Source organism: Tachypleus tridentatus, chromosome 13 (genome assembly GCF_004210375.1).
Source record: "Tachypleus tridentatus isolate NWPU-2018 chromosome 13, ASM421037v1, whole genome shotgun sequence".
In the NCBI taxonomy this organism is placed as follows: Eukaryota; Metazoa; Arthropoda; class Merostomata; order Xiphosura; family Limulidae; genus Tachypleus; species Tachypleus tridentatus.
The window spans coordinates 249,539,495-249,562,879 of record NC_134837.1 but is presented as its reverse complement, the minus strand read 5'-3'; the positions used below and the strand labels follow the sequence as shown (position 1 = coordinate 249,562,879).

At 32.9% G+C, this 23,385-nt stretch overlaps 1 protein-coding gene across 1 annotated transcript in view; it reads left to right on the top strand.

Moving 5' to 3' along the window:
• The window catches only part of LOC143236507 (glycine receptor subunit alpha-4-like), a 62,807-nt gene extending 41,325 nt beyond the window's left edge, over window positions 1-21,482 (top strand). Inside the window, exon 9 of the mRNA XM_076474805.1 lies at window positions 21,203-21,482. Coding sequence (XP_076330920.1) covers window positions 21,203-21,482 — 280 coding nt within the window. The remainder of the gene's footprint in view (window positions 1-21,202) is intronic.
• The last annotated feature ends 1,903 nt before the right edge of the window (window positions 21,483-23,385 follow it).

Below are 23,385 nucleotides of genomic sequence, written 5' to 3'. Positions count from 1 at the left end.
CATTGAACCAGAGGAGTTCGATGATAACAAGCTTTATAATCCTATTGAACCAGAGGAGTTCGATGATAACAAGCTTTATAATCCTATTGAACCAGAGGAGTTCGATGATAACAAGCTTTATAATCCTATTGAACCAGAAAAGTTCGATGATAACAAGCTTTATAATCGTATTGAACCAGAGGAGTTCGATGATAACAAGCTTTATAATCCTATTGAACCAGAAAAGTTCGATGATAACAAGCTTTATAATCGTATTGAACCAGAGGTGTTCGATGATAACAAGCTTTATAATCCTATTGAACCAGAAAAGTTCGATGATAACAAGTTTTGTAATCTTATGGAACCAGAGGAGTTCGATAATAATAAGAATTGTAATATTATGTAACAAGAGAAATTAAAGAATAAAGAAATGTAATCTTATGGAATCACAGAAGTTCGAGAGTAAGAAACATTCAAATCTTATAAAAGAATAATAACTATTCTAAGTACATGAACAATAAGAATTTGATAACTTTTTATATTAAGTTGTTACCTTTAGTAATCTTGATTTTCAGAGAAACTAAATTAGAGCATCACATTCTAAGCTAAAGGTATCTATTACTTACCTTCCTGAAACTATCTGCTACATTTCATGAGAAAATATTGCCTATTCTAGTTAATTGTTATTACAGAACTGTCTTAAGCAATGCATATTTTATTTTAGTATATCGTACTTATGACCATAATGCAAAGTTACTTAATTTCGGAATAACTTATCGTTTTTATTACTTATTAAAACTTCAAAGAGAAAACCTTTCAATTTGAATAGTAGCTTATTTTATAAAGTTCTTCTATTTCACCTCTGTTAACAATCAAATAGAATTAAAATACTTTTAAAATTCCATTTAGTTTTCAGGTTTTTTTACTTGTTCAAAATCATTTGCAAAAAGGCCTAGTTGGGATATATCGAGTTCTGAATTTAAGCGAAATAATGATGTATTTAAATACATAACTTCCAAGAAATTACACACAATAAGAAAAAAAAGAAGAAGAAACGAATGAAATTGTTTATGTTTTGATGCTTTCTCTTAAATAATATCAAAATTCAAGCAGGTTTCTGTAAATTATTCTCCGATATACACCGACGTTCAAAGCAGTCACAGAAATTAGCTCGTGAACAAAGCTAATCTCGTAACACAGACTCCATTGGTCATTACCATAAGATAACGACAATACCACATTTCCACAGGGCATTTTGAGCACTGTTTGTTTGTTTTTGTTTTTCAAATTTCGCGCAAAGCTACATGAGGGCTATCTGCACAGGACGCCCCTAATTTTGCAGTGTAAGACTAGAGGGAAGGCAGCTAGTCATCACCACCCACCGCCAACTCTTGGGCTACTCTTTTACCAACGAATAGTGGGATTGACCATAACATTATAACGCCCCCACAGCTGAGAGGGTGAGTAAGTTTGGTGTAACGGGGATTCGAACCAGCGACCTTCAGATTACGAGTCTAACACCTTATTAACCCACCTGGCCGTGTCTTACGAAAACTATATTATCTGCCTAAAAGAAAAGGACTGAAGAAATGAATTACTTCACAATTTCATATCACTACCAAGATTCTGAAGAATTCACAAAAAATAAGTTTAAATCTATATTAATGGTTTCTCCACGTTAATATTTTATTTTAATACAAGATTTAGACTGTGAAATTAATGTAAGACAACCGAAAAACATTGAATAAAAGTCAAGACTAAACAATTCGTAAATGTCGATATTGTTGACTAGGAACAATGGTCAGGGGAGGAAATTAAGTCACAAAATACATTGACTTTGAAAGGTCACTGACATTCATTTTGAGTAACATAGTTGTCATAAAAAATAATGTTTAATCGTACACGATAAATGTTTAAAACCGAGACTGTTTATGGTCTTAAATTATAGCCAAACATTTATTCGTAATTCACTGCGTAAAGACAAAATATTGCAATTGTGCACAATCTCACAAGTTATTTCGTCATTATTATGACTAGTGTAACGGTTTGCAAGCGTTTATTAAAGAATCACGAAGTCAGTTTTACATATGATGCACCCTAGTGGCACAGTGCTATATATTGGAGTTATAACACTAGAAATCGGATCTCGATACCCGTAGTGGGCAGACCACAGATAGCTAGCTCTCTGTGTAGGTTTGTGCTTAGTATCGAACTATATATTAATCTAATTTAAAGAATTTTGCGCCATCTATTAACAACATTTACATCTAGTCTTTCAGCTTTATTTAACATTTAAGATTATTTTCATTAAATTGGATTATTTCAGCAGTTGTTACAAGCGTTAATAATCATTAAAATAAGAGTGAAGTTCATAAACAGAAAGATTTGTTTGTGTTGTTGAACTGTCATAATTTAGCAGTGTAAGACTAGAGGGTAGGCAGTTTGCCATCATCACTCACCGCCAACTGCTGGGCTTCTCTTTTACCATCGAAAGTGTTTGTTTGTTTTTTAATTTCGCGCAAAGCTACTCAAGGGCTATCTGCGCTAGCCGTCCCTAATTTAGCAGTGTAAGACTAGAGGGAAAGCACCTAGTGATCACCATCCACCGCCAACTCCGGGGTAACTAATTTGCCAACGAATAGTGGGATTGACCGTCACATTATAACGCCCCCGCGACACTCAGATTACGAGTCGCACGCCTTAAAACACCTGGCCATGCCGGGCCTGTCTGAGCGAATTAACGAATATAGGCTTTTGTCATCATTTAAACTATGCTGTCAAATCATAAAAGAGTTGTTAATCAAAACAATATATACAATAAATTGAATGTGGGAATATTTACATAAGACAATATAGAGAAAAAATTATATTCAGATTAAATTAACCCAAAAACTCGGCATGGCAAAGTGATTAGGGCGCTCGACTCATAATCTGAGGGTCGAAAGCTCGAATCCCCATCACACCAAAACATGCCTCGCTCTTTTAACTGTGGAGGCGTTATAACGTAAGGGTAAATTTCACTGTACATTGGTAAAAGAGTAGTCCAAGAGTTAGCGGTGGGTGGTGATGACTATTTGCCTTCCTTCTGGTCTTACACTGCTAAATTAGGGACGGCCAGCGCAGATAGCTTTCGTGTAGATTTGCGCGAAATTCAAAGCAAACAAATTAATGCAAAACGCGTTAGAAGTAATGAAACAAAGATCCCACCTTTAGCTGAACACATTAAACAGATAAATGAAAAAAAACTATTTTAGTACAACTTTCTAGTATTAATATTTGTATAGTATACACGAAACTATTCAAATAATAAAATGGAATAAAAATAAATTCAAACAGTTAAGTAGAATTAAAGAGACAAGTTGTTAACAGATGGCGCAAAATTCCTTAAATTAAAATGATGTGTGGAGTTGATCATGTGATTATAGGCCTCGATGACGTGATGATGACGAAGTAGGATACTGAAACATGTGGAGTGTATGAAAATGTTTTTAATCTCAGTATTTTATATGGTAAATTATTGAGTAAATATAAATTAAATTTTGAAACCAGAGACAGTTTTAGTTTTAAATATTTGTTGTGTACCATTAACCTCTGATTTCTATTAACAGCTGTTATCACAACGTGTAACGGTCCGGCATGGCCGTTGGGGCGTTATAATGTGACGGTCAATCCCACTATTCATTGGTAAAAGAGTAGCCCAAGAGTTGGCAGTTGGTGGTGATGACTAAGCTACCTTGCCTCTAGTCTTACACTGATAAATTAGGGACAGCTAGTGCCCTCGAGTAACTTTGCGCGAAATTAAAACAAACAAACAAACAAACACAACGTATATTTATGCAAGAGTATGACGGGGATTGGGGATCAAGAGGAACAATTTAAGGTGGTTTCATTCCTCAAATTTAGATGGCTACTGCAATTAGTCGAAAGCTTTCAGTGAACATAGGACTTTGCTATAAATATCAATAATAGATAATATTGTACAGTGTACAGTTTTTACTGCTGTACTACAAACGAAAACTTGTTACGAAAGAAATAAATTCTTGAAGTGAATTAACCGGTCTGATGTATTTCTGTATCACGTTTGTGTCATAAATAAAATTTGCGCGTAGTTTTCCCTTGGGAATTTCCTGATTAATTATACTGTTGTCTTTTGTTTTCGGGTAACACCACCTACCACGGCAAAATTTAAGCAATTTTAGGTAAAAAGTAATTGTTTGGTGAATTTAGGTTATAATTTTAGTTTTGTTAGTCTGGTATCTGATTTTCAAAAATTAAAAAAAATAAACCCATGATTGTTTAAGTACTTTGAATTTGTCACTAGCTGTTGTTGCTATACTTACGTACAAAAATAAACATTGTTTAATATCGAAACTAAACTTTATAGAGTTTGGAAAATTTCGTTGGTAATGATTTAGTTGTGATATGGCAATACTATGTAAAGACACAAATTAACTCGAGACAGCCTAAATTTGAGCTTCTTGGTCTCGGCATGCATGAATTAATTGAATTGGAGTTAAAATCGAAAAGTTCTATAATATGGCTTCTAGAACTCTGTACCGTTAGTACAGGTAACTCTACGGATTTACAGCGCTAAAATCACGGGTTCGATTCCTCTCGGTAGACGCAACAGATAGCCCGACGTGGCTTCACTACGAGGAATTACCCAAAACACAACGCAGAACTCTATAAACCACTTATGGAATTACCTGAAGAACTGTGAAATAATAACAGATTGAAGATCAGAACTGGATGTTGCAATGGTGTTAAAGAAACGAAAAACAGTCCAGTTGAAGGAACCCGTTTTCTAAAATAAAAACTGTGATATTTCTTGATAGTGTGGTTTTAATGGCATAGATGGTGAAATAGAGGGTCTGTTTAGCCCCCCGCTAGTACAGCGGTATGTCTCCGGATTTACAACCCTAAAATCAGGGGTTCTATTCCCCTCGGTGGGCTGAGCAGATAGCCCTTTGTGGCTTTGCTATAAGAAAAACACAGGTTCTGTTTAAATCTTGTGCTATAAGAATCAACCCGCACTTCAAACGAGGAAATGTTCTAAAAGAGCAAGCTACTATATTATAGTGAGTTTAATTAGTTAATTAATTAGCACTATTTTATATCTCAAGAAAATTACTTCCCAGTGGTCTTCTACGAACTTATACCCCATAAACTAGGTTTTGATACCCAGTGAGCAGAGCACGAATAGCCCTTTGTGTAGTTTTGTGCTCAATAATAAACACCAACAAAAATTTGTCCCCCCACTCCAGTGGCACAGCAGTATGTGTGCATTCTTACAACGCAAGAAACCGGATTTCGATACTCGTGGTGGTCAGAGCATAGATAGTTTTGTGCTTAACTTAAAACAACAACAACAACAAACAAGAATCGTAAAGTTTAGAAAGACCCAGAGTATAAAATAAACAACAATGGACCATTATCACTTAGCAGGACATGCTCTAGCCACTAATATGTCTCGCTACAAATTGATAGGTACAAGGTTCGAGCCACAATGTGTTGCTGAACACGTTCTCAGCTTTAAATTATGCAGATGTTGCAACCGTGATATTTATTGCTTCTGTTTTGTTATTAAAAGTCGCCTTGCATCTTGCTTCTGGTCTGTAGCCAACCAAGAAACCAGAAACTTCAGACTACATACTATACTTTCCAGGTTGATATCATCACTTGCTAAACTTTGGTCATTAAATACAACGCTAAGACATTGTTTTCTTCTCAAAAGATTAAATGAAATTTCATGAATTTCAGAGCACTGCAGAAAAATGAGATTCATTACATATTTGTAGCCTTTTTTTAAAAAAATTAATAGTTGAACGATAGGAAACATTGTGAACAGCAATCGTTGAGTTTTTTAGTTCTATGTAACAGCGTGTTACATTATTATTGTAGATTGTATGTGAAATGACAAGACGAGTATAAAATAAAATGTCGTCAGGTTCGAAATTGCTGTGGGATATAAAAAGTGGTTACTTTTCACTCCACGTGGCAGAATTTCACTATATTGGATTCGTAATGGGCACGTCGTAAACGAATGATCGACGTTTTTGTCAAGATATTCTTGTTTGTTGCACAATTTCCAGGCAGAAAAGAAAAGAAAATAACTTGTATTTATGGGGGAATAGATACATAAAAATGTTTCATTAAAGTCCTTAGTCCTTTTTTAGTTTGAGGCAGTCATTTTGTTTCTTCGGCTACAATAATCCTTTTAAGCAGGAACGTTTATATATGCATTTTAAATAAGCTTTGAAAGAAAGAATGTTTTTGTTAATTGTAGAGTTCCGCATAAACTTGCGGTAGGGCCGTTTACCACAGCAGAACCTAATTCTGAAGTGATGGATCAGAGAGAACACAGCTAGTTAACAACGTCAGTCAACTCTTGGGTTATTGTAATCAAATTATGGGAGATTTGACTGACACTCTTATAACGCTCACAGGACTGCGTATCGAAGGGTCCAAGAATTGAGATGTAATAAACATATTCCGTACTTTCAGCTGTGGGCGCGTTATAGAAGTGACGGTCAATACCGCTATTCGGTTCAGAGAGAGTTTCTCTTATCATTAGTTCAAGAAAAGGGTTGCCATATCTAAATCCTAGGGATCTCTGTCTTGATCCTTTTACATAGTAACACAAAGGATGCCATTGAAGCTGAAAATTCTAGTTTTCCTTCGTTAGAGTTAGTTATTGTAGGTAATTAAAAATTACTTTGAAGAAACATATGATAACTGAAAAATGTTCATATACATCTGTAACTATTGTTGGATTGAAAGAGAACTTGAGTCTTACAATATCATTTTCCACGTCGTTTTTTCGAATAATTTTTAAATCTCATTGTAATTCTAAGTAAACTAAATATTTATTTGAGAACAACAACAAAGAAAAACCTGTTTGGCTTTCTATATTTAGATTAAAAATTGTCCCAACTTTAAACTAGTTTTGGTGATTATATCTTTACCAGAAGATGTCATTCGTGGTGAATAAATGTTAGATTGTATGAATAACTGCATTGTGTTGGCGTAAGAAATGCTATATAAAGTAAGTAAAAACAACGTAGATTACAAAATAGGAACGAAAAAATAACAAAACTATTTTAGTTGAGAAGATGTGCAAACTAAAGTTATTTTTTTAGACCTATATACTATGTTGATATCTCTGCCAAGCAAACTGTCCAGTCTTATATTTTTAACGGTCATAAAAATATTGCTTAATGGCGTTTCCAACAAGCAAGTGTTGTAAATATAAGGTATGAGCCTAAGGCACCTATTGACTAAGTCTAAAACTACTGAAATATTCGTTTGTCAACCATAAAGATAAGTTAGGAAGATTTCCTCAAAGTTAGCTCAGCGACCAAAAAGTTGTTACATTATAAATAAAGTCTGAGAACTAGCTTAAAAATATAGAATCTCAAAACTTACAAAAGATTTATTAAAATGGCCAATCTTTCCAGAAAGGTACAAGGAGTGGTTTTGAATTGCCGAGAAAAAAAATGGAGTGAAATAATAGCAGAATACGATTATAAAAAAAATCTGGAAATTATTAATTGGCTGTAATTGATGAAATTAAACCCGAAGAAACAATGCAACAGGAAAACACATTTATAATTATATAAATATGTTAAAGACTTATATTATTTTCCACAAACGCCGAAATGAAAAAGAGAATCTGTGAAGTAGAGGCCTAATATATCTCTCGATTGGTCGATCTCTCTGCTGCTGCATTTTTACCTATTCAACGCTTATTAGCACACCTTGGGTCATTTAAGTCTTTTATAAAGGTGAATCATATACAATATATAGATATTATTTAAATAATAATAATAAATGGGCTTCATTATTTTATTTTATTTATAACTTACACAGGTGTCGTTTATTCATTTTATTTACGTATAGCGGAAGGCGGGTTTCATGAACGTAAATCATAGTGAAGTTTAATACTACCTGAACTTGTGCGTAGATCGTGTAGATTCTAGTGATAAACAACAGAACAACGAGACAAACGTACATTAAATGAAGAAACTTTGAAAAGCTTTTAAACGTAAGACGTGTTAGTAACCTCACCTTAAAATATTCAACCAGTCTCATGTATAAATAAGTAAAATGTCTTTTAAACCAACTACACGGCCTAGTGTGTATAAACCGGACTATTTGGCTTTTACAAAGCGTGAGGCCCAATTGAATAATAAATGTAAACACATGGTACATGTGATACACACACAGTTCCAAATAATATACATCTTACACGTGATTCACTTACTCTTATGTTGGAACTGATGATATGAACAATGTCTAAGTCCTAGGCCAATCCTGTGTCTGTCGTATTTATACCAGTATAATGAGCTCAGTTACTAAGTAAAAAGCCTCATTGGCAATGGACATAGCAGATACAATGGTATCCACATTTTACGACATCTTCTTTGCTTTCGCTCGTGACGTATAACTAACAACTCTGAGATGCATAATTTTATTCTCTTAAAGTAAACCTAGTTATGCTTCCATTGATATTTAACTTCATAATTGGGTAAGATTTGTAATTTTAGAATTCTTTTCATAAATCTAGGCTAATGATAACCGTGAAAAGCGTAAGTGAACCGTTGCTTTCAATACTTTTCTAAAATACGACAAAAGAGACCACGATTTAGTTGCATAATGACATGTTACAACCACACTGAGCCCAGTAATCAGCTCATTACAACCACATTAATCCCACCCAGTAGATAGCTTATTATAACCACACTAAGCCTAACAATTAGCTCAGTAAAACCACACTAAGCCTAACAATTAGCTTATTATAACCACACAAAGCCTATCAATTAGCTTATTACAACCACACTAAGCCTATCAATTAGTTCACTTGCTAATCGTAAGTCCTTATCAAAACTAAGAAAACTAAATTGAACATTCAGAAAACGATAAATTTGTATACCAGTCTCAATACCTGTAATGAAATTTGGCTCCGGCTTGTTAAAATCTAACTTCAACTATCCTTGGTCTGGTTGCCAGATGATTTTCTTGGATTTTACCAAATGATTTTCAAAAATTTACCAAGTTAAATAAAAAAACATATAACTAATCTTATTTTATTAAAAACTTGGCGTTTTTTCTTCTTCACTGGTATACAATTTAGTTTCCTTCATTTTTGCACAATTTTTCAGACAGTTGCCATTCTTTACATGTTGTGTTTTTAAAATATTTTTGCCATATAATAAGGCATTTAGTATTTCCGTACTTAGCCGGGAACGATTTTTTACCATTATATTGTTTACCAAAGAGAACAACCCTTCTACTGCAGCTGAAGAATGAGGCAATGTTTGTAAGTTTATCAATATTTTGGAGATAATTGGGAAACTAAATATATCTCCACATTTTCTTGATAAATATAATACCAGTATTTCTCTGGTTCTGAAATTTCATTCTCTTACAAAGTTAACTCTCGTCATTCTCTATGGATATTTTCATACTCTTTTTCCTCAATAATATAAGGAAATTTCATGGCCAATGGGATAATTGAATGCGGCTGTTATTGAGACACATTTTATGGATCTAAAGCTTCAAATAGCTGTAAATACGTGAACATACCAGATGATACAAACCGTTTTTACATTTCCTTGCTTAGTTTGACATAAAAAATTCAATGTCTTAAGCTGAAATTCTTCGAGTTCATTGGTTTGCATTTTGGAAGAATATTCTAGAAGGATACTTTCAGTTCTTGCTCCACGATATATTTCACTTAAGGGAAGGTAAATTGAAGGATCATTGATGTTAACCTTTGATATACCTGCATCTTTTAGTACTTTTCTTTTAATAAAATTACCAAGGATACCTTTCATACTACTGTTGATGGAAGCACGTATCCAATGAATTCTGAAGTTTGAAACCCTTAATTTATTTTATTTACATGTGACAGAATAAAAATTAGAAATGCAAAATAAATTTTTACAATTGGATTTTGTGAACCTTCTAGTACTGTAGATGCTAAAGTCATCCCATCTTCTAATGCTGCCGAAGTAAAAAATAAGACAAGTGCTGGCCATTAATTCAGTGGTATTTCTACCACTCGTATCTCAGAACTTGTATCTCTGAAGATGACCTAGGAAGGTCGAAATATTGTTCTCTCCTTATCAATAACAATGTTAATACTCATACCAGCTGTTCTGAAATACATTTTTATTTTAAGTGGGTTTCTTGTCATCAAGAATTACTTTTTACCACTTGCTGAAGTGATAACCATCGAGTATAGCTATGATGTAAAATCTTTTTAGGACCAGTCTGGATAAATTGCTGAAATTCTGCATATTCATATAATATCTTTAGGCTGTTTGATAAATATAAATAAATAATTCTAATCAGCTCCTCTAAGGAAGTTAGAAGTTTGGAACATGCATAAGTTGTACATAAAGGTATTGAATGGCATACACAACCTTGTACATAGAGATATGGCACTTTCTGCTTTAGACTTTGAACACCACTTTTTGACCCAATAGTTACACTTGCATTATCACTTGCATAGTCTATCAGATTTTTAAATGGGATTCCATGTTCTTTAAAAAAAAAATTACTATAGAATTGTAAATGCCTTGGGCGGTACAGCAATTGATGTACAAAAGAGTTAATAATTTGTCAACTGTTTTTTTTAAATATGGCTATCATAAAATCTAGCTATTAGAACACGTTGCTTTTTTGTAGATACATCTGTACTTTCATCAATAATTAATAAAAATTTAATGTTCTTTAATTGTGCTATAAGGATTTCCAAATACACCTCACCAATACCATTACCAAAAATAGCTGTTCCTTTTGTTCTTGTATATCTAATTCCCTTAGCAATTTTAGAATCAAGGCATGCATTTGATAGAAAGCCTGGAAGATAATCTAGTATTAAAATAGGAGATTGTGTTCTGCCACAAACACACACATTTTCAGTTCAATGGAAACCACTTGAGACATGGTATATAAAGAAGTAGAAGACCGTAAGAAATCAGTTACTTTAGAAGTTTGGGCACTTGCTTTAATATTTTTTTAATCTTTTTCCCTGTCAAGACAGTATGGTAACACTCCCAGATAAATCTCATCTGCATATTTTACAAAACGATTTGTTTAAGTTTTTCTAACTTCGACTAAAACAGTTAAACTTAGTATCCGTGATGACGAGAAAACCCACTTGTAGAGAAAGATATATATTTAAAAACGGCTGGTATGGGTTGAGAAAAATTTTTATGTAGAGGAGCGAATCCCGGATTATTATTTCATCACGTCGATTGTACGAGAATTGTAGGTCCTTGTGTTTTCTTTATGTATTTGTACCTATCTATGTAACCATTATGTCTAAACTAACATACCTTAACAGTACACACTCATACGATCGTTAAGAAACTAAGAAATTTAAACCAAAGAATTATCAACAGAAGAAATTACACCACTATTAACAGTACACACTCATACGATCTTTAAGAAACTAAGAAATTTAAACCAAAGAATTATCAACAGAAGAAATTACATCTATTTCATCCAACAATGTAGAAAGGAACAACTAACCCTAACTTTGTAAAGGTAAAACTATCAAAAATTTTTAATAAATACACAAACATTATCTGGAATGTACGGAAAAAACTACTTAAAGCCATGTTGAACATGAAATACAAAGAACTACATGACTTATAGAAAAACAAAATTGAACGTAGACCATCAACTGGCATGCTGCATTAAACCAGAGATTTATGGACTTGTACAACGAAACATAAACCAAATCAACACTAAGAACGACAGAGACAAAAAGATCTGCCACAACAAAAAACTAGAAAAACTTAGATGCAAACAACAGAAAAGACACCAACACGACAAACCTTTGACTAACCTCATAATTAACAGATCCGACCGGCAATTAAACACAGACGAGATACATCTACTTAACAAAGGACTCAACTTCGCAATAGCACCTAGGTAAATTCCAACCTTAGAAATCAAAACATGTTTAGAAGACCGAGCCAGGAGACTTGTGATACTTTCCACAGAAAAGAAAAACAAGAAAACAACCAACAGAAAGAAGACAACTTAGATAATTTTATTGACATTCAACAGCCAAACTTCCCAGAAAAAAAAACAAAAATTTATATTTTCCAGAAACACCCAAAAACAACATCTTAAACGATTTTTTCAAAGAATATTTTCACAAAACCATGAACATAATTTCACAAAACAGAGAACTAAAAAACAATCTTACAAAAACAGACATTAATTACATTAAAAATCTAAAACAAGACAAAAACATAAAAATTCTAAAAGCAGATAAAGGTAACGCTATAGTCATAATGAACACGAATAAATACATCCAAAAAATGAAGAACATCCTATCAGACACGAACAAATTTAAACAAATAAACACAAATCCAACAAAGACACACGAAACGCAACTAAACAAAATACTACTAAAAATGAAAAAAAGCCAACACAATTTCACAAACACTTTATTCCTACCTACGCAAGACCGACTCACGCACACCACAAATATACGGCATCCACAAACTTTATAAACCAGATTGTCCATTACGACCAATAATGTCCACATATGAATCGTTTAATTATAATCTTGGTAAATACATAACATGGGGATTCTCCAATTATGTAACATTAGCCAGATCATTCATCAAAGACTCTTTTAATTTCAAGTCTAATCTTAATCAACTTAACCATAAAGCCTTAATGGCCAGTTTCGATGTTATATCCCTCTTTACAGAAGTTCCAACCGCTGAAGCCTGCAAGATAGCCATAGAACTCTATATCCGAGACCCTAACTCATCTATAAACATTCCCAGCAATCAATTAACAACCCTCATAGAATTCACCACGATGAAGACAAACTTTATGTTCAACAACCACAACTGTATACAAACAAATGGCCTAAGCATGGGCAACCCAGTGTCACCAGTTCTAGCCAATATTTTTATGACACAAGTTAAAACACAAGCAATTAACACAGCATTATATCCACCACTGTGCTGGTACAGATATGTAGATGACACGATTGCGGGATTCAAATCTACAAACACACACTTAATTTTTTCAATCACATTAACTCTATACATCCTCAACATTAACTTCACATGTGAACAGGAAGAAAGCAATCAAATATCATTTCTTAACCTCAAAATTACAAGAACCGAACACACAATTCAAAACAGAAATCCACCGAAAAATCACCCATACTGAACTATACATTTCTTGGGACTCAGCACATGAAACAAAACAAAACTCAACATACTAAGAAACCAAATAAACACAGCCATAAAACTATGCTTACCAGATAAAATTAACGACGAATTAGACAAAATAAAACAATACTTCATCAACATCAATAAGTTTCCTCCACAAATCGTAGAAAACATTATACACACACACCTAGACATAAAGCAAAATCAACCAACAAAAGGAAATATATCTCACGATTCATAAAATCACGAAATCATATACTGCTGCATACCATATATTCCCGACATCAACAGAAAAATAACCAACATTTGACAAAAACTAATAACAATATATGACACTCCAGTTAATACCAAATTCATTCAAAAACCAGGCACAAAACTGAGGTCTATACTATGTAAAAACTACAGTGACAAACACCACACCAACATTATTTATAAAATACAATGTGATAACTGCCACGACTTCTATATTGAAGAAACAAGTAGAAAAACTGAAATAAAATTCAAAGAACACAAAAAGTCACCTTCACACGTTTTCGAACACTGCAAATCAAACAAACACAGCATAACTATAGAAAACACCCAAATACTAAATAAAGAAACAAACATAAACAAACGCAAAGTTAAAGAAGCCTTACTTATACAACAACTTAAACCTAAAATAAACCAATACAAAGAAACATCTTTATACCTATATTAATAAACGTAATTAAACATCTAAGCACGCCCTCTACATTCCTACACTCAAATACACAACCCCCTTCAAACATGTAATCAGCTATCGGTCAGTTACATCTTTCTTTCTTTGTGAACCTGACGATGACCGAAGAAGGTCGAAACGTTGTTCGCTCCATTACATAAAAAAAAATTTTCTCAACTCAAACCATCCCTTTTTACATATATATTTTAAACTTAGAATCATTAAGCCATTTTTGTGACAAGTGACGTTTCTGTTCGTAACTAGGCTTATGCAGACTTACTTACTTCTTAACTTAATGTGTTATATCTATGAACTAGATAGTGAAGAATGAAAAAGAAATTACGAATCAAAACCCTAGATTAAAATCCAGTTATGCTTTGGACTAAATTTTAAAGTACATGTGTTTGAGCCAATGCTTGTATTTAAGGGGAAGACAAGCGAAGAATAATTAATAAATATTAGTTAATAATATAATAATTAATGCGGGTTTGAGGGAGACCGAATTAGTGGGAAATAATAGAGTATATTTACATTTGAATAAAATGGTTGTACTTTAATGTTAAAACTTCCTTTTCATATCCTTTATGTTTTGTTTGTATCTCATAAGGTGTTTCTCAGGTTGAGATTATCAAACACCTGATTACCGTTTAGCCAATGTATCTCATAAGGTGTTTCTCAGATTGAGATTATCAAACACCTGATTACCGTTTAACATCAGTTTCACTTTCTCACGGTTTGCTTAGTTTGGATTATGTAAGCTTAAGTTTATAAACCAAAATACTCTAGTATTCAGTAGTTCTAGGATAATGAAATCGACTGTGTATCCGAAGATGATCTGTTTCATTCCAACGTACTTGCCCACTCTGTACAACGGAAGATAAATGAAATTTAAAATTTTGAATCTGTTTTGAAAAAAAAAAAAATCGAAGAGATTTTTATGACGCGCTCGTGGCAAGTTATATTTCCACATTCTGTTTTACTCCCAGGTAATTCATTTATGAGTATATGTGTGTGTGTGTAAAATTACGATATTTTATGAACGATATCGTAAATCTTATGAAATACGTAAACGTGAGTAACTTTTAAGTGAAGACGTTGGTGTATTTACTATAGCAGCCATTTACGAATTTATTCAAAAATAAAAAATCGAATAACTAATTATAGTCAGTAAATTTAATCATTAATGTGATTGGATGAGAAATAACATACATACACATGTATATGAACATTCACATACACACATAAATTACTGTTCGTTCCTAAGTAATATAAATTTGCTTCTCAGAACAAATTTGTTAGAAAAAATATATATATATAAAGTTTGAGAGAAATCTTATTATGAAAACAAGTTTCAACAGAAGAACGTTAAATTGTAACTTCGTTTCATATTTTGTCCGAGACTGAAGCATAAAAACATAGCACGTAGACATCCACTGATTAGAAAATCAGAAACTTCAGTTTCTTGAATAAAATGTTAATTAGTTAGTAGCTTCGATGTTTCCTATGCAATCTTTAATTAAGAATAATTTTAAAAGAATTCTTAGAACCATAACCACCGAAAATAAATTAACAGAATGACGTAGTAAAAGAGATAAAAACTGTTTGAACGAAAATCAATACAAAAGGTTTGAAGGCTTTCGAAGAGTGGTTTTTACAGTCTATCCAGATTTTAGAAATGTATCTACAGTTGTAAGGAAATTTCAAATTAATTAATGTGTGCTTACGAGCAGGGATAACTTACACAGCAGAGTTACTCCCCTTATCGATAGGTTGGAAAAAATATTACTAAATAAATCTTTAAACAAAACAAACGTAAATCAATTTGATGGAATTTTTAAAAACTGACTTTTTAATTTTAAAGCAGAAGTTTTTAAAAAGGACAAAACGCTTAATTCTAAGAAGAATTTAAATTAATCTTAATTTTTCAATTTTTTATCGGTTGTGTTTTAATTTTGAAATAAAAGTTTGTAAAATAGGAATAACAGAAAAAAAAATTCTGGAAGACTTTCATATAATTTTTATTCTTCAAATTTTTAGTTGCTTTTCAATTATTAAAGAAACTTTTGTAAAATATAATAAAAATATTTCTAAAAAAATATTATTTTCTTTTTCGGTAAAAAAACGTATTTCGATGATTCTTCTTGAAGTGTTCTAGTGTTAAGTTAACTCCACTGTTTTTTTTTTATAAACTGCTTCAGTTTACAATCACGAGGATCAATCCCTGATGGCTTTGTTGAGAATCAGCGATCTTTCGTTAAACGCCCTCTAGTGGCTCAGTGATAAAACAGAAGGCGCTAAACAATGAAGTTGTGATACTCATTTGTGGAGGCAAAATTGATAGCCAATTGTATAGCTATGTGTTTAACAAGAAACAAGCGTTTGAAATAGCGTTTAAAATACATAAATTGTTGTATACTACTTAAACTAAACATATTCTGAATTCTAAGTATGTATATTTGTGTGTGTGTTTGTGCGTATACGTATCTAAATTTTTCGTTAGCAATGCCAACATTTATTCTTTATCACGAGATAAGCATTTCTTCCTTTAAACCCATTTATATGTTGTATCCAATACTTTTAGTGACCCACAGCCTCCCTGAGGCTCAGCTGTAAATGTGAGGGTTTATAGCGCTATAAACGAGGTTTCGATACCTACGGTGTGCAACGCATATATAATCCATTATGTAACTTTGTAATTAAAATCAAACACTTCAACAGTAATTATGAACAATATTAAATGGAATTATTTTTGCAGGATTATCTATAATGTGACATGTAAATAATATTTTTTTTGGGGGGGATTCTAGCAAATCTTGAAACGTTTTGCAAAAGGTTCCAATTTTTGTAAATTTTCGTTACTGGCAGAAAATGGTAACTGGACAGTTATTATTATCTTAATAAGGTGTTATATAATTTCGAGATTCTCTCTTAAATATTTGGTATTTTAAACATACGAAACGTTTATTTTCCTTTCAGTTTATACAGTTTTAGTTCAGTTTTAATTGTTCTTACACTTATGGCTATTATACACCAATATTTTGGACTCTAGTCAGAGCAAACTAACTTTTAAAATGCATTATGTTGGTTTATGTTATGATTTTATAACACATAAAATTCCACATCTTAAACCGCAGATAGCCCAAACAAACATTATTACAGATGATTCAATTAGAATGACGGCAGTAGACTAGTTAAATTTCATCGTTATGTTTATAATGTATTCATTATTTCCAATATGCTGAAAGAATTTTCTTTTCTTTTAGCGGTGACAGGCTGCAAACCACGAACCTGAACTCCATTATTTGGCAAACTAACCACTAAGCTACATTCGACCCACCATTTTAAGGATTGAAGTTATAGAAATTTAATTCTTTTACGAATTTTTCAATTTTTCATATACAATTTATTCTTTTTTTTTTCGTTACTGATGAATCAAATACCAATAAAGTATTGTAAGTATATGAACTCAATCGCAAACTTTCACTCGGATGTTAATTTTTCTTTGCAAAGATACACGTTCACATCTGGCGAAAGAAACAAAGATAGGTCAGACTAATCAACACTTTCACTGGTCTGGTGAAGGAGGCAAAGAAAAGTTATGTTAAATAGTGCTTTCGAACATTTGCATTTCTATGTCGTCTCACTAGATTTTTTTTGTTGAAGTTGGAAAAATAAACAAAAAAGAACTTTTCTAACTAGAAAAAAGAAACAAATAAAAGTACTATTTGGCAAGAAAAATCAATTTCTGACTAGGACTTGGTGTTTTCGGTAATCCAGTTAATCATAAATATTAGCACGTAATACTTAGGATCTGATGTGTTTTTAATTTCCACAGTAATCAATTGCATATACCAATTCAAGGCTTAATTCAGTTAGGTATTAATATCCTTTCTAACGCTGAAGCTATCGAAAAAAAAATGCAACCAGATAAAATTATTTCTGCTTCTCACCTTAAAGATTTGCCTACTTGATTTGTGGAAGTGATGTTTTCATCAAAAGAGCATGCACGAGAATAAGTAATAATACCCAGATGCAAACTCTCAGGGTCTATTTAGTGTGTGTGTGAGATCTGAAAAAGTGTGAGCTTTGTCTAAATATATAATGAAACTTTTTTATTGACAATTTTAAAATCATCTATTCCTATGATGCTGTTTCCAGTAAACAAAAACAAATACTACCTTACATTTCGATATAAAACATTACGGCTACAGTTGTCTTCTATAAAATAAAAAAAAAACATCATGAAATTTAATGTTGACACACGTATATGTGTGTGCGTGTGTGAGAGAAGGGCGAGAGAAATTACATTTTGTCTTTTCAGCTTGTTCTTTATTTCACTTATTTGTCTGTTTTATTGTTGTCCTATGTGTTTGTTTTTGTTTACTCTGTGCGCAGTATTGTACAAGATAACAGTATATTGTTGAATTACCTCTTCTCTCCTGATGTGCAATATCTGTAAAACACAATAACACTAACAATTTTCATCCACTCTTCCTGTAAGATTAGTATACAGATATTGGAATATTTTTTCTATTCATTGTACATTGACAGAAAAAGCACGGAGTAGACATAATTTCTTTATATATGTAAGTCTGAAAATTAACACAATCAACTGAACTCAAGTGAATATATTCTAAACAAAATGTGGAAAGTATTGCACGGGAACAGTGTTTAGACTACGCTTGTGTAAAGTGTTTTTAAATACTAAAACCTTCGTCGAAGAAAATAGTTTTTAAGAAGTCCATTTTTATTTCTGTATTCACAAATTCCATCAAGAAAGGAACAATCTAACCCTCGAGTATAGTCCTTATGAAAGTCGTGTTCCTCTTGTGGGGAAAATACATTTATTTAAACTAGTGTTATGTGATAAAGAAATGGTTGTTGCGCATATCGTCGTAATTTTTATAATTAAATACTCAAAACGTGAATTTTTATAAAATTTTGTTTGTAGTGCCACTTAATAGATGGCGCCACACAATATGTTTTATTCCGGTCACATACCTAGATGCATATTTACACGCTACGTTTGTTTGTTTTGTTTTTTTGAATTGCGCACAAAGCTACCCGAGAGCTAGCTGTGCCAGCCGTCCCTAATTTAGCAGTGTACGACTAGAGGGAAGGTAGCTAGTCATCACCACCCACCGCCAACTCTTGGGCTACTCTTTTACCAACGAATAGTGGGATTGACGGTGAGTGGTGATGACTAGCTGCCTTCCCTCTAGTCTTACACTGCTAAATTAGGGACGGCTAGCACAGATAGCTCTCGTGTAGCTTTGAGCGAAATTCCAAAACAAACAAGACTTTTTATATTCTTTATATTGAAAGAAGTCCGGATGTATACAGTTTGTTTTTCCTATAGGTTATAGTATTAAATACACCTTAAAATCTAAAGATTTCGTTAAAAAAATTCACCGAACATTAATTATCACCATCTATTAAAGTTTGTTTGTTTTAAATTTTCGCGCAAAGCTACTCGAGGGCTATCTGCGCTAGTCATCCCTAATTTAGCAGTGTAAGACTAGAGGGAAGGCAACTAGTCATCACCACCCACCGACAACTCTTGGGCTACTCTTTTACCAACGAATAGTAGGATTGACCGTCACATTATAACGCCCCCACGGCTAAAAGGGCGAGTATGTTTGGCGCGACTGGGATTCGAACCCGCGACCCTCAGATTACGAGTCGCACGCCTTAGCACGCTTATTACCATCTATAAAATATCAACTGAAACCTAATGTTTGAAATCTCCAACTGCAGCTCCTGTGTAAAGTTTTTACTATTTTAACTTGTATGCTAATATATACAAGACTTAGATAAATGAGATATGAAAATACTTTTTTATTTAACTTAATATTTTTTATAGGTAACGCAAGTAATACACCTTTAATGATCAGTAAGTTCAAATAATATTCTACGTTTTCACTTGTCTATTTTTCGTATGCAAGCATTCGACCACCTTTTTTGGGGGGTTGAGGTCTCATGTTTTTTTTTCACAGTTGCGTACATTAAAATGTGAAATAACGTCGTTTTATATCATGGTGAATATACGAAATTTTGGTTTATTGTTCTATCGATATAAGTTCTTGAAGGCGAAGCCGAAAGATTGAGTTTAATTTTAGGAAAATCTCATTAACTCAGTCACTACAGTTTTTGGAACTATTTTATCTGGAGTGGTAAAACAAGTTGTGATTACTTTATCTTGCGTATTAAATGATATTGGAACGACGTTTATAGCATAATATTACATACTGGAATTAATTTTGGAAGGACTAATTTATGTGGCGTAAAAATACATGTTGGAACTACTACTTACTTATAAAACGTTTATATGTCGTTTATTTCTACAGTACAAAATAATAAAAAACAGTCATCTGTTAGAATTCGAAACACTTATACGTACAATTAAATTAATTTATAGCACTTCCTATAGATTTATATTGGTGACATCATTTATAAAAGTATATTGCTCTCTCTTTTAGTATGAATAACGAGATAATTATGACTAAGTATTATTTTAATATGGTCTATTCTGCGAAATGGCAGACGTCAGATGAATATTCATATAATTTTAATTCTGAGAATAGAACTGACAACTACATCTGCTAATGTTATGCTGTAAACGATGTTGCAGACAATCTTGTTTTAGTGCTTTTAATTTAATTATTCGCAAGTTGAAAATTGAAAGATAGACTGTTTATATTTAAGTGCAAAGCTGCAGAAATGAGTATCTACACTGTGCTAACCATATGATAGTGAACCCCTAACTGATAGTGTGTATACACTGTAGATATTATTAATTACACTGTGCAACACTAAAAAAAGTACAAGAGATCTGTGGCCATTTTTATATGCAAAATGACATGGGAAATCCATTTCTGGCCTTCTTTTTGTTGAATTAGGCATGGTTTTTGCAGAATTGTCACTGTATACCCTTTTTGTCATTATTATTAAATAAAATTCTCTACCGCATTGTAAAATGGTTTTCAACCCAGGGCTAGAGACCAATCTTAGTAACACCTACAATGTGATATGATAAATAGCACAGTACAGTTTAAAATCATATTTTCTGGTTTATTATTGTGTGCTTATATTTAATTGAGTTTATCACTTAATACTTTATACTTCAAAGCTTGTGTTTAATGTTTTTTTTTTTTTTCAGATCTTATTTGTTTTCAACAATGAATGCAAGACAGTGCAAAATAATCCAAACAGATTCTGTTACATATGTGGGGAATTAACTTTGCTAAAGAAAAGCGCAGTATTACACGCCATATCAAGAAAATGTACAAGGCGTACTTCGTTTGTGACTTAGGAGACCAGGACAAGTCATGGCTCCTCATGTGTGTTGCCTTACATGTGTGAAGACAATGAGTGCCTGGTATGCAGGAACAAATGTTCACATGAAGTTTGGTGTGCCAATGATTTGGCGTGAGCAGAAAGATCACTCTAATGCTTGCTATTTCTGTCAGCAAGACTTTACAGGCTGTACTACAGCAAAGAAAAAGAAACACATTGTTTACCCAAATTTGCAATCAGCAATGCGCCCAGTAGAGCACTCAAAAAATCTACCTGTGCCCAAACCTCCAGATTAAGAAATGCAGAGTTCCAGCAGTGCAGATGAACATTCCAGTGGTGAATATGTAGAGTCCAATCATCCAGAAAGAGAGAATAAACCAATATCATTTTCTCAAGAGGCTCTAAATGACTTGTGCAGGGATCTCTATTTAACCAAAGACAAAAGTGAGTTTCTGGCATCAAGGCTTCAAGAACGTAATCTTCTTGAGAAAGGAATGAAGATAACACTGTACAGGAAACGTACAGAGAATCTGCTTGCATTATTCACCATGAAGGATGACTTATGCTTTTGTAATGACATCACTGAACTTTTTGAGCAACTGGAAATACCACATGATAACACCAACTGGCGATTTTGCATAGATGCATCCAAGGAGATGCATCAAAGCTGTTCTGCTACACAATGGTAACACTCTGCCTTCTGTTCCCATAGCTTATAGCACAACCATGAAATAATCATATGAAAATCTGAAAGCAATTCTAACAAGCATACAGTATGATGACCATAACTGGCATATTTGTGCAGATTTCAAGGTTGTGGCCATGCTTACTGGCCTTCAGCTTGGCTATACTAAATTTTGCTGCTTCCTGTGCTTATGGTACTTCAGAGCAAGAACTAAACATTATGTACGCAAGGATTGGCCGATCCGAGATGAAATTGAGCAAGGAACACACAACATCATGCACAAACCACTTGTGAAAAGTGATAGAATTCTTTTACCACCTTTGCATATTAAACTTGGTTTGTTTAAGCAATTTGTGAAAGCCTTGGACAAGGAATCCTCCACATTTGCATATCTTGCAAAGAAGTTCCCTTCCCTGAGTCAAGCTAAAATTAAAGAAGGTATCTTCATAGGGTCCCCAAATTCGAAAATTGTACTTGATGAAACCTTCATCACACATCTCAAGAGAAAAGAGAAGCTTGCCTTTGAGTCATTCAAGAAAGTTTGTGATAACTTCCTGGGAACCATCGTTCAGAAGACTATGTGCAAGTTGTGAATGATCTGCTGAGTCATTATCATGATATTGGATGTAACATGTCTCTAAAAGTTCATGTGATCCACTCTCATTTGGATTTTTTTGCGGAAAATCTTGGTGATGTGAGTGATGAACATGGCGAGAGATTCCATCAGGATATTTCAGTGATGGAGCGACGATTTAAAGGAAAATGGAACCCTGGCATGTTGGCAGACTACTGCTGGGGTATAAAAAAGAAGATCACACTACACACAAGAGGCTTAGAAGAACAAAAGTTGTTTAAACTGACAGGTGTGTGTTTTAATTCATAACCAATAAATGTTTTGTTATACCAACTAAATTTTTGTTTTGTTTTTGTAACTTTCAGTATTTGCAATGTTGTATTCAAATGCGCGATATTTTGCAGTATATTACAAAACATATGGTTCATGGTACAGGAAAACGGTGCCTAATCTGGAGGAATAAAGGTCAGATTCAGAATCAGGACAATTTTTTGACCCAGAAACAAGTCTTACTTAACTTGTACTTTTTTTTTAACCTGAAATTTGTTGCACAGTGTTATCTACGGGCATGAGCGTTTTTAGTGAAGCAAGCTAGTGAGAAACCACATTGAAAATAATTGTTTCCTTATGTAATATATTCTAATATACAGAAAAGTTAATGTATTTTGGCTATCAATGCGTTACAACAATGGCTTTTATGTTATGTTGTTTAAGCACAAAAGTATAACTTAATGCTATTGTTCGTAAGTAGAAAATGAACTGTATACACCACAAATCTGGAATGATATTTGTTGATTTCTTAATTTAGAGTTTCCATTGATTAAATTCAGGAACTATTTAAGTTTAATATTGGGTCAATATTTTTATTTGCATGATAAATTTTATGAACTTGACTCTAAGCTACGTTATCTCACACTATATCTTTACTTTAGGCTTATTT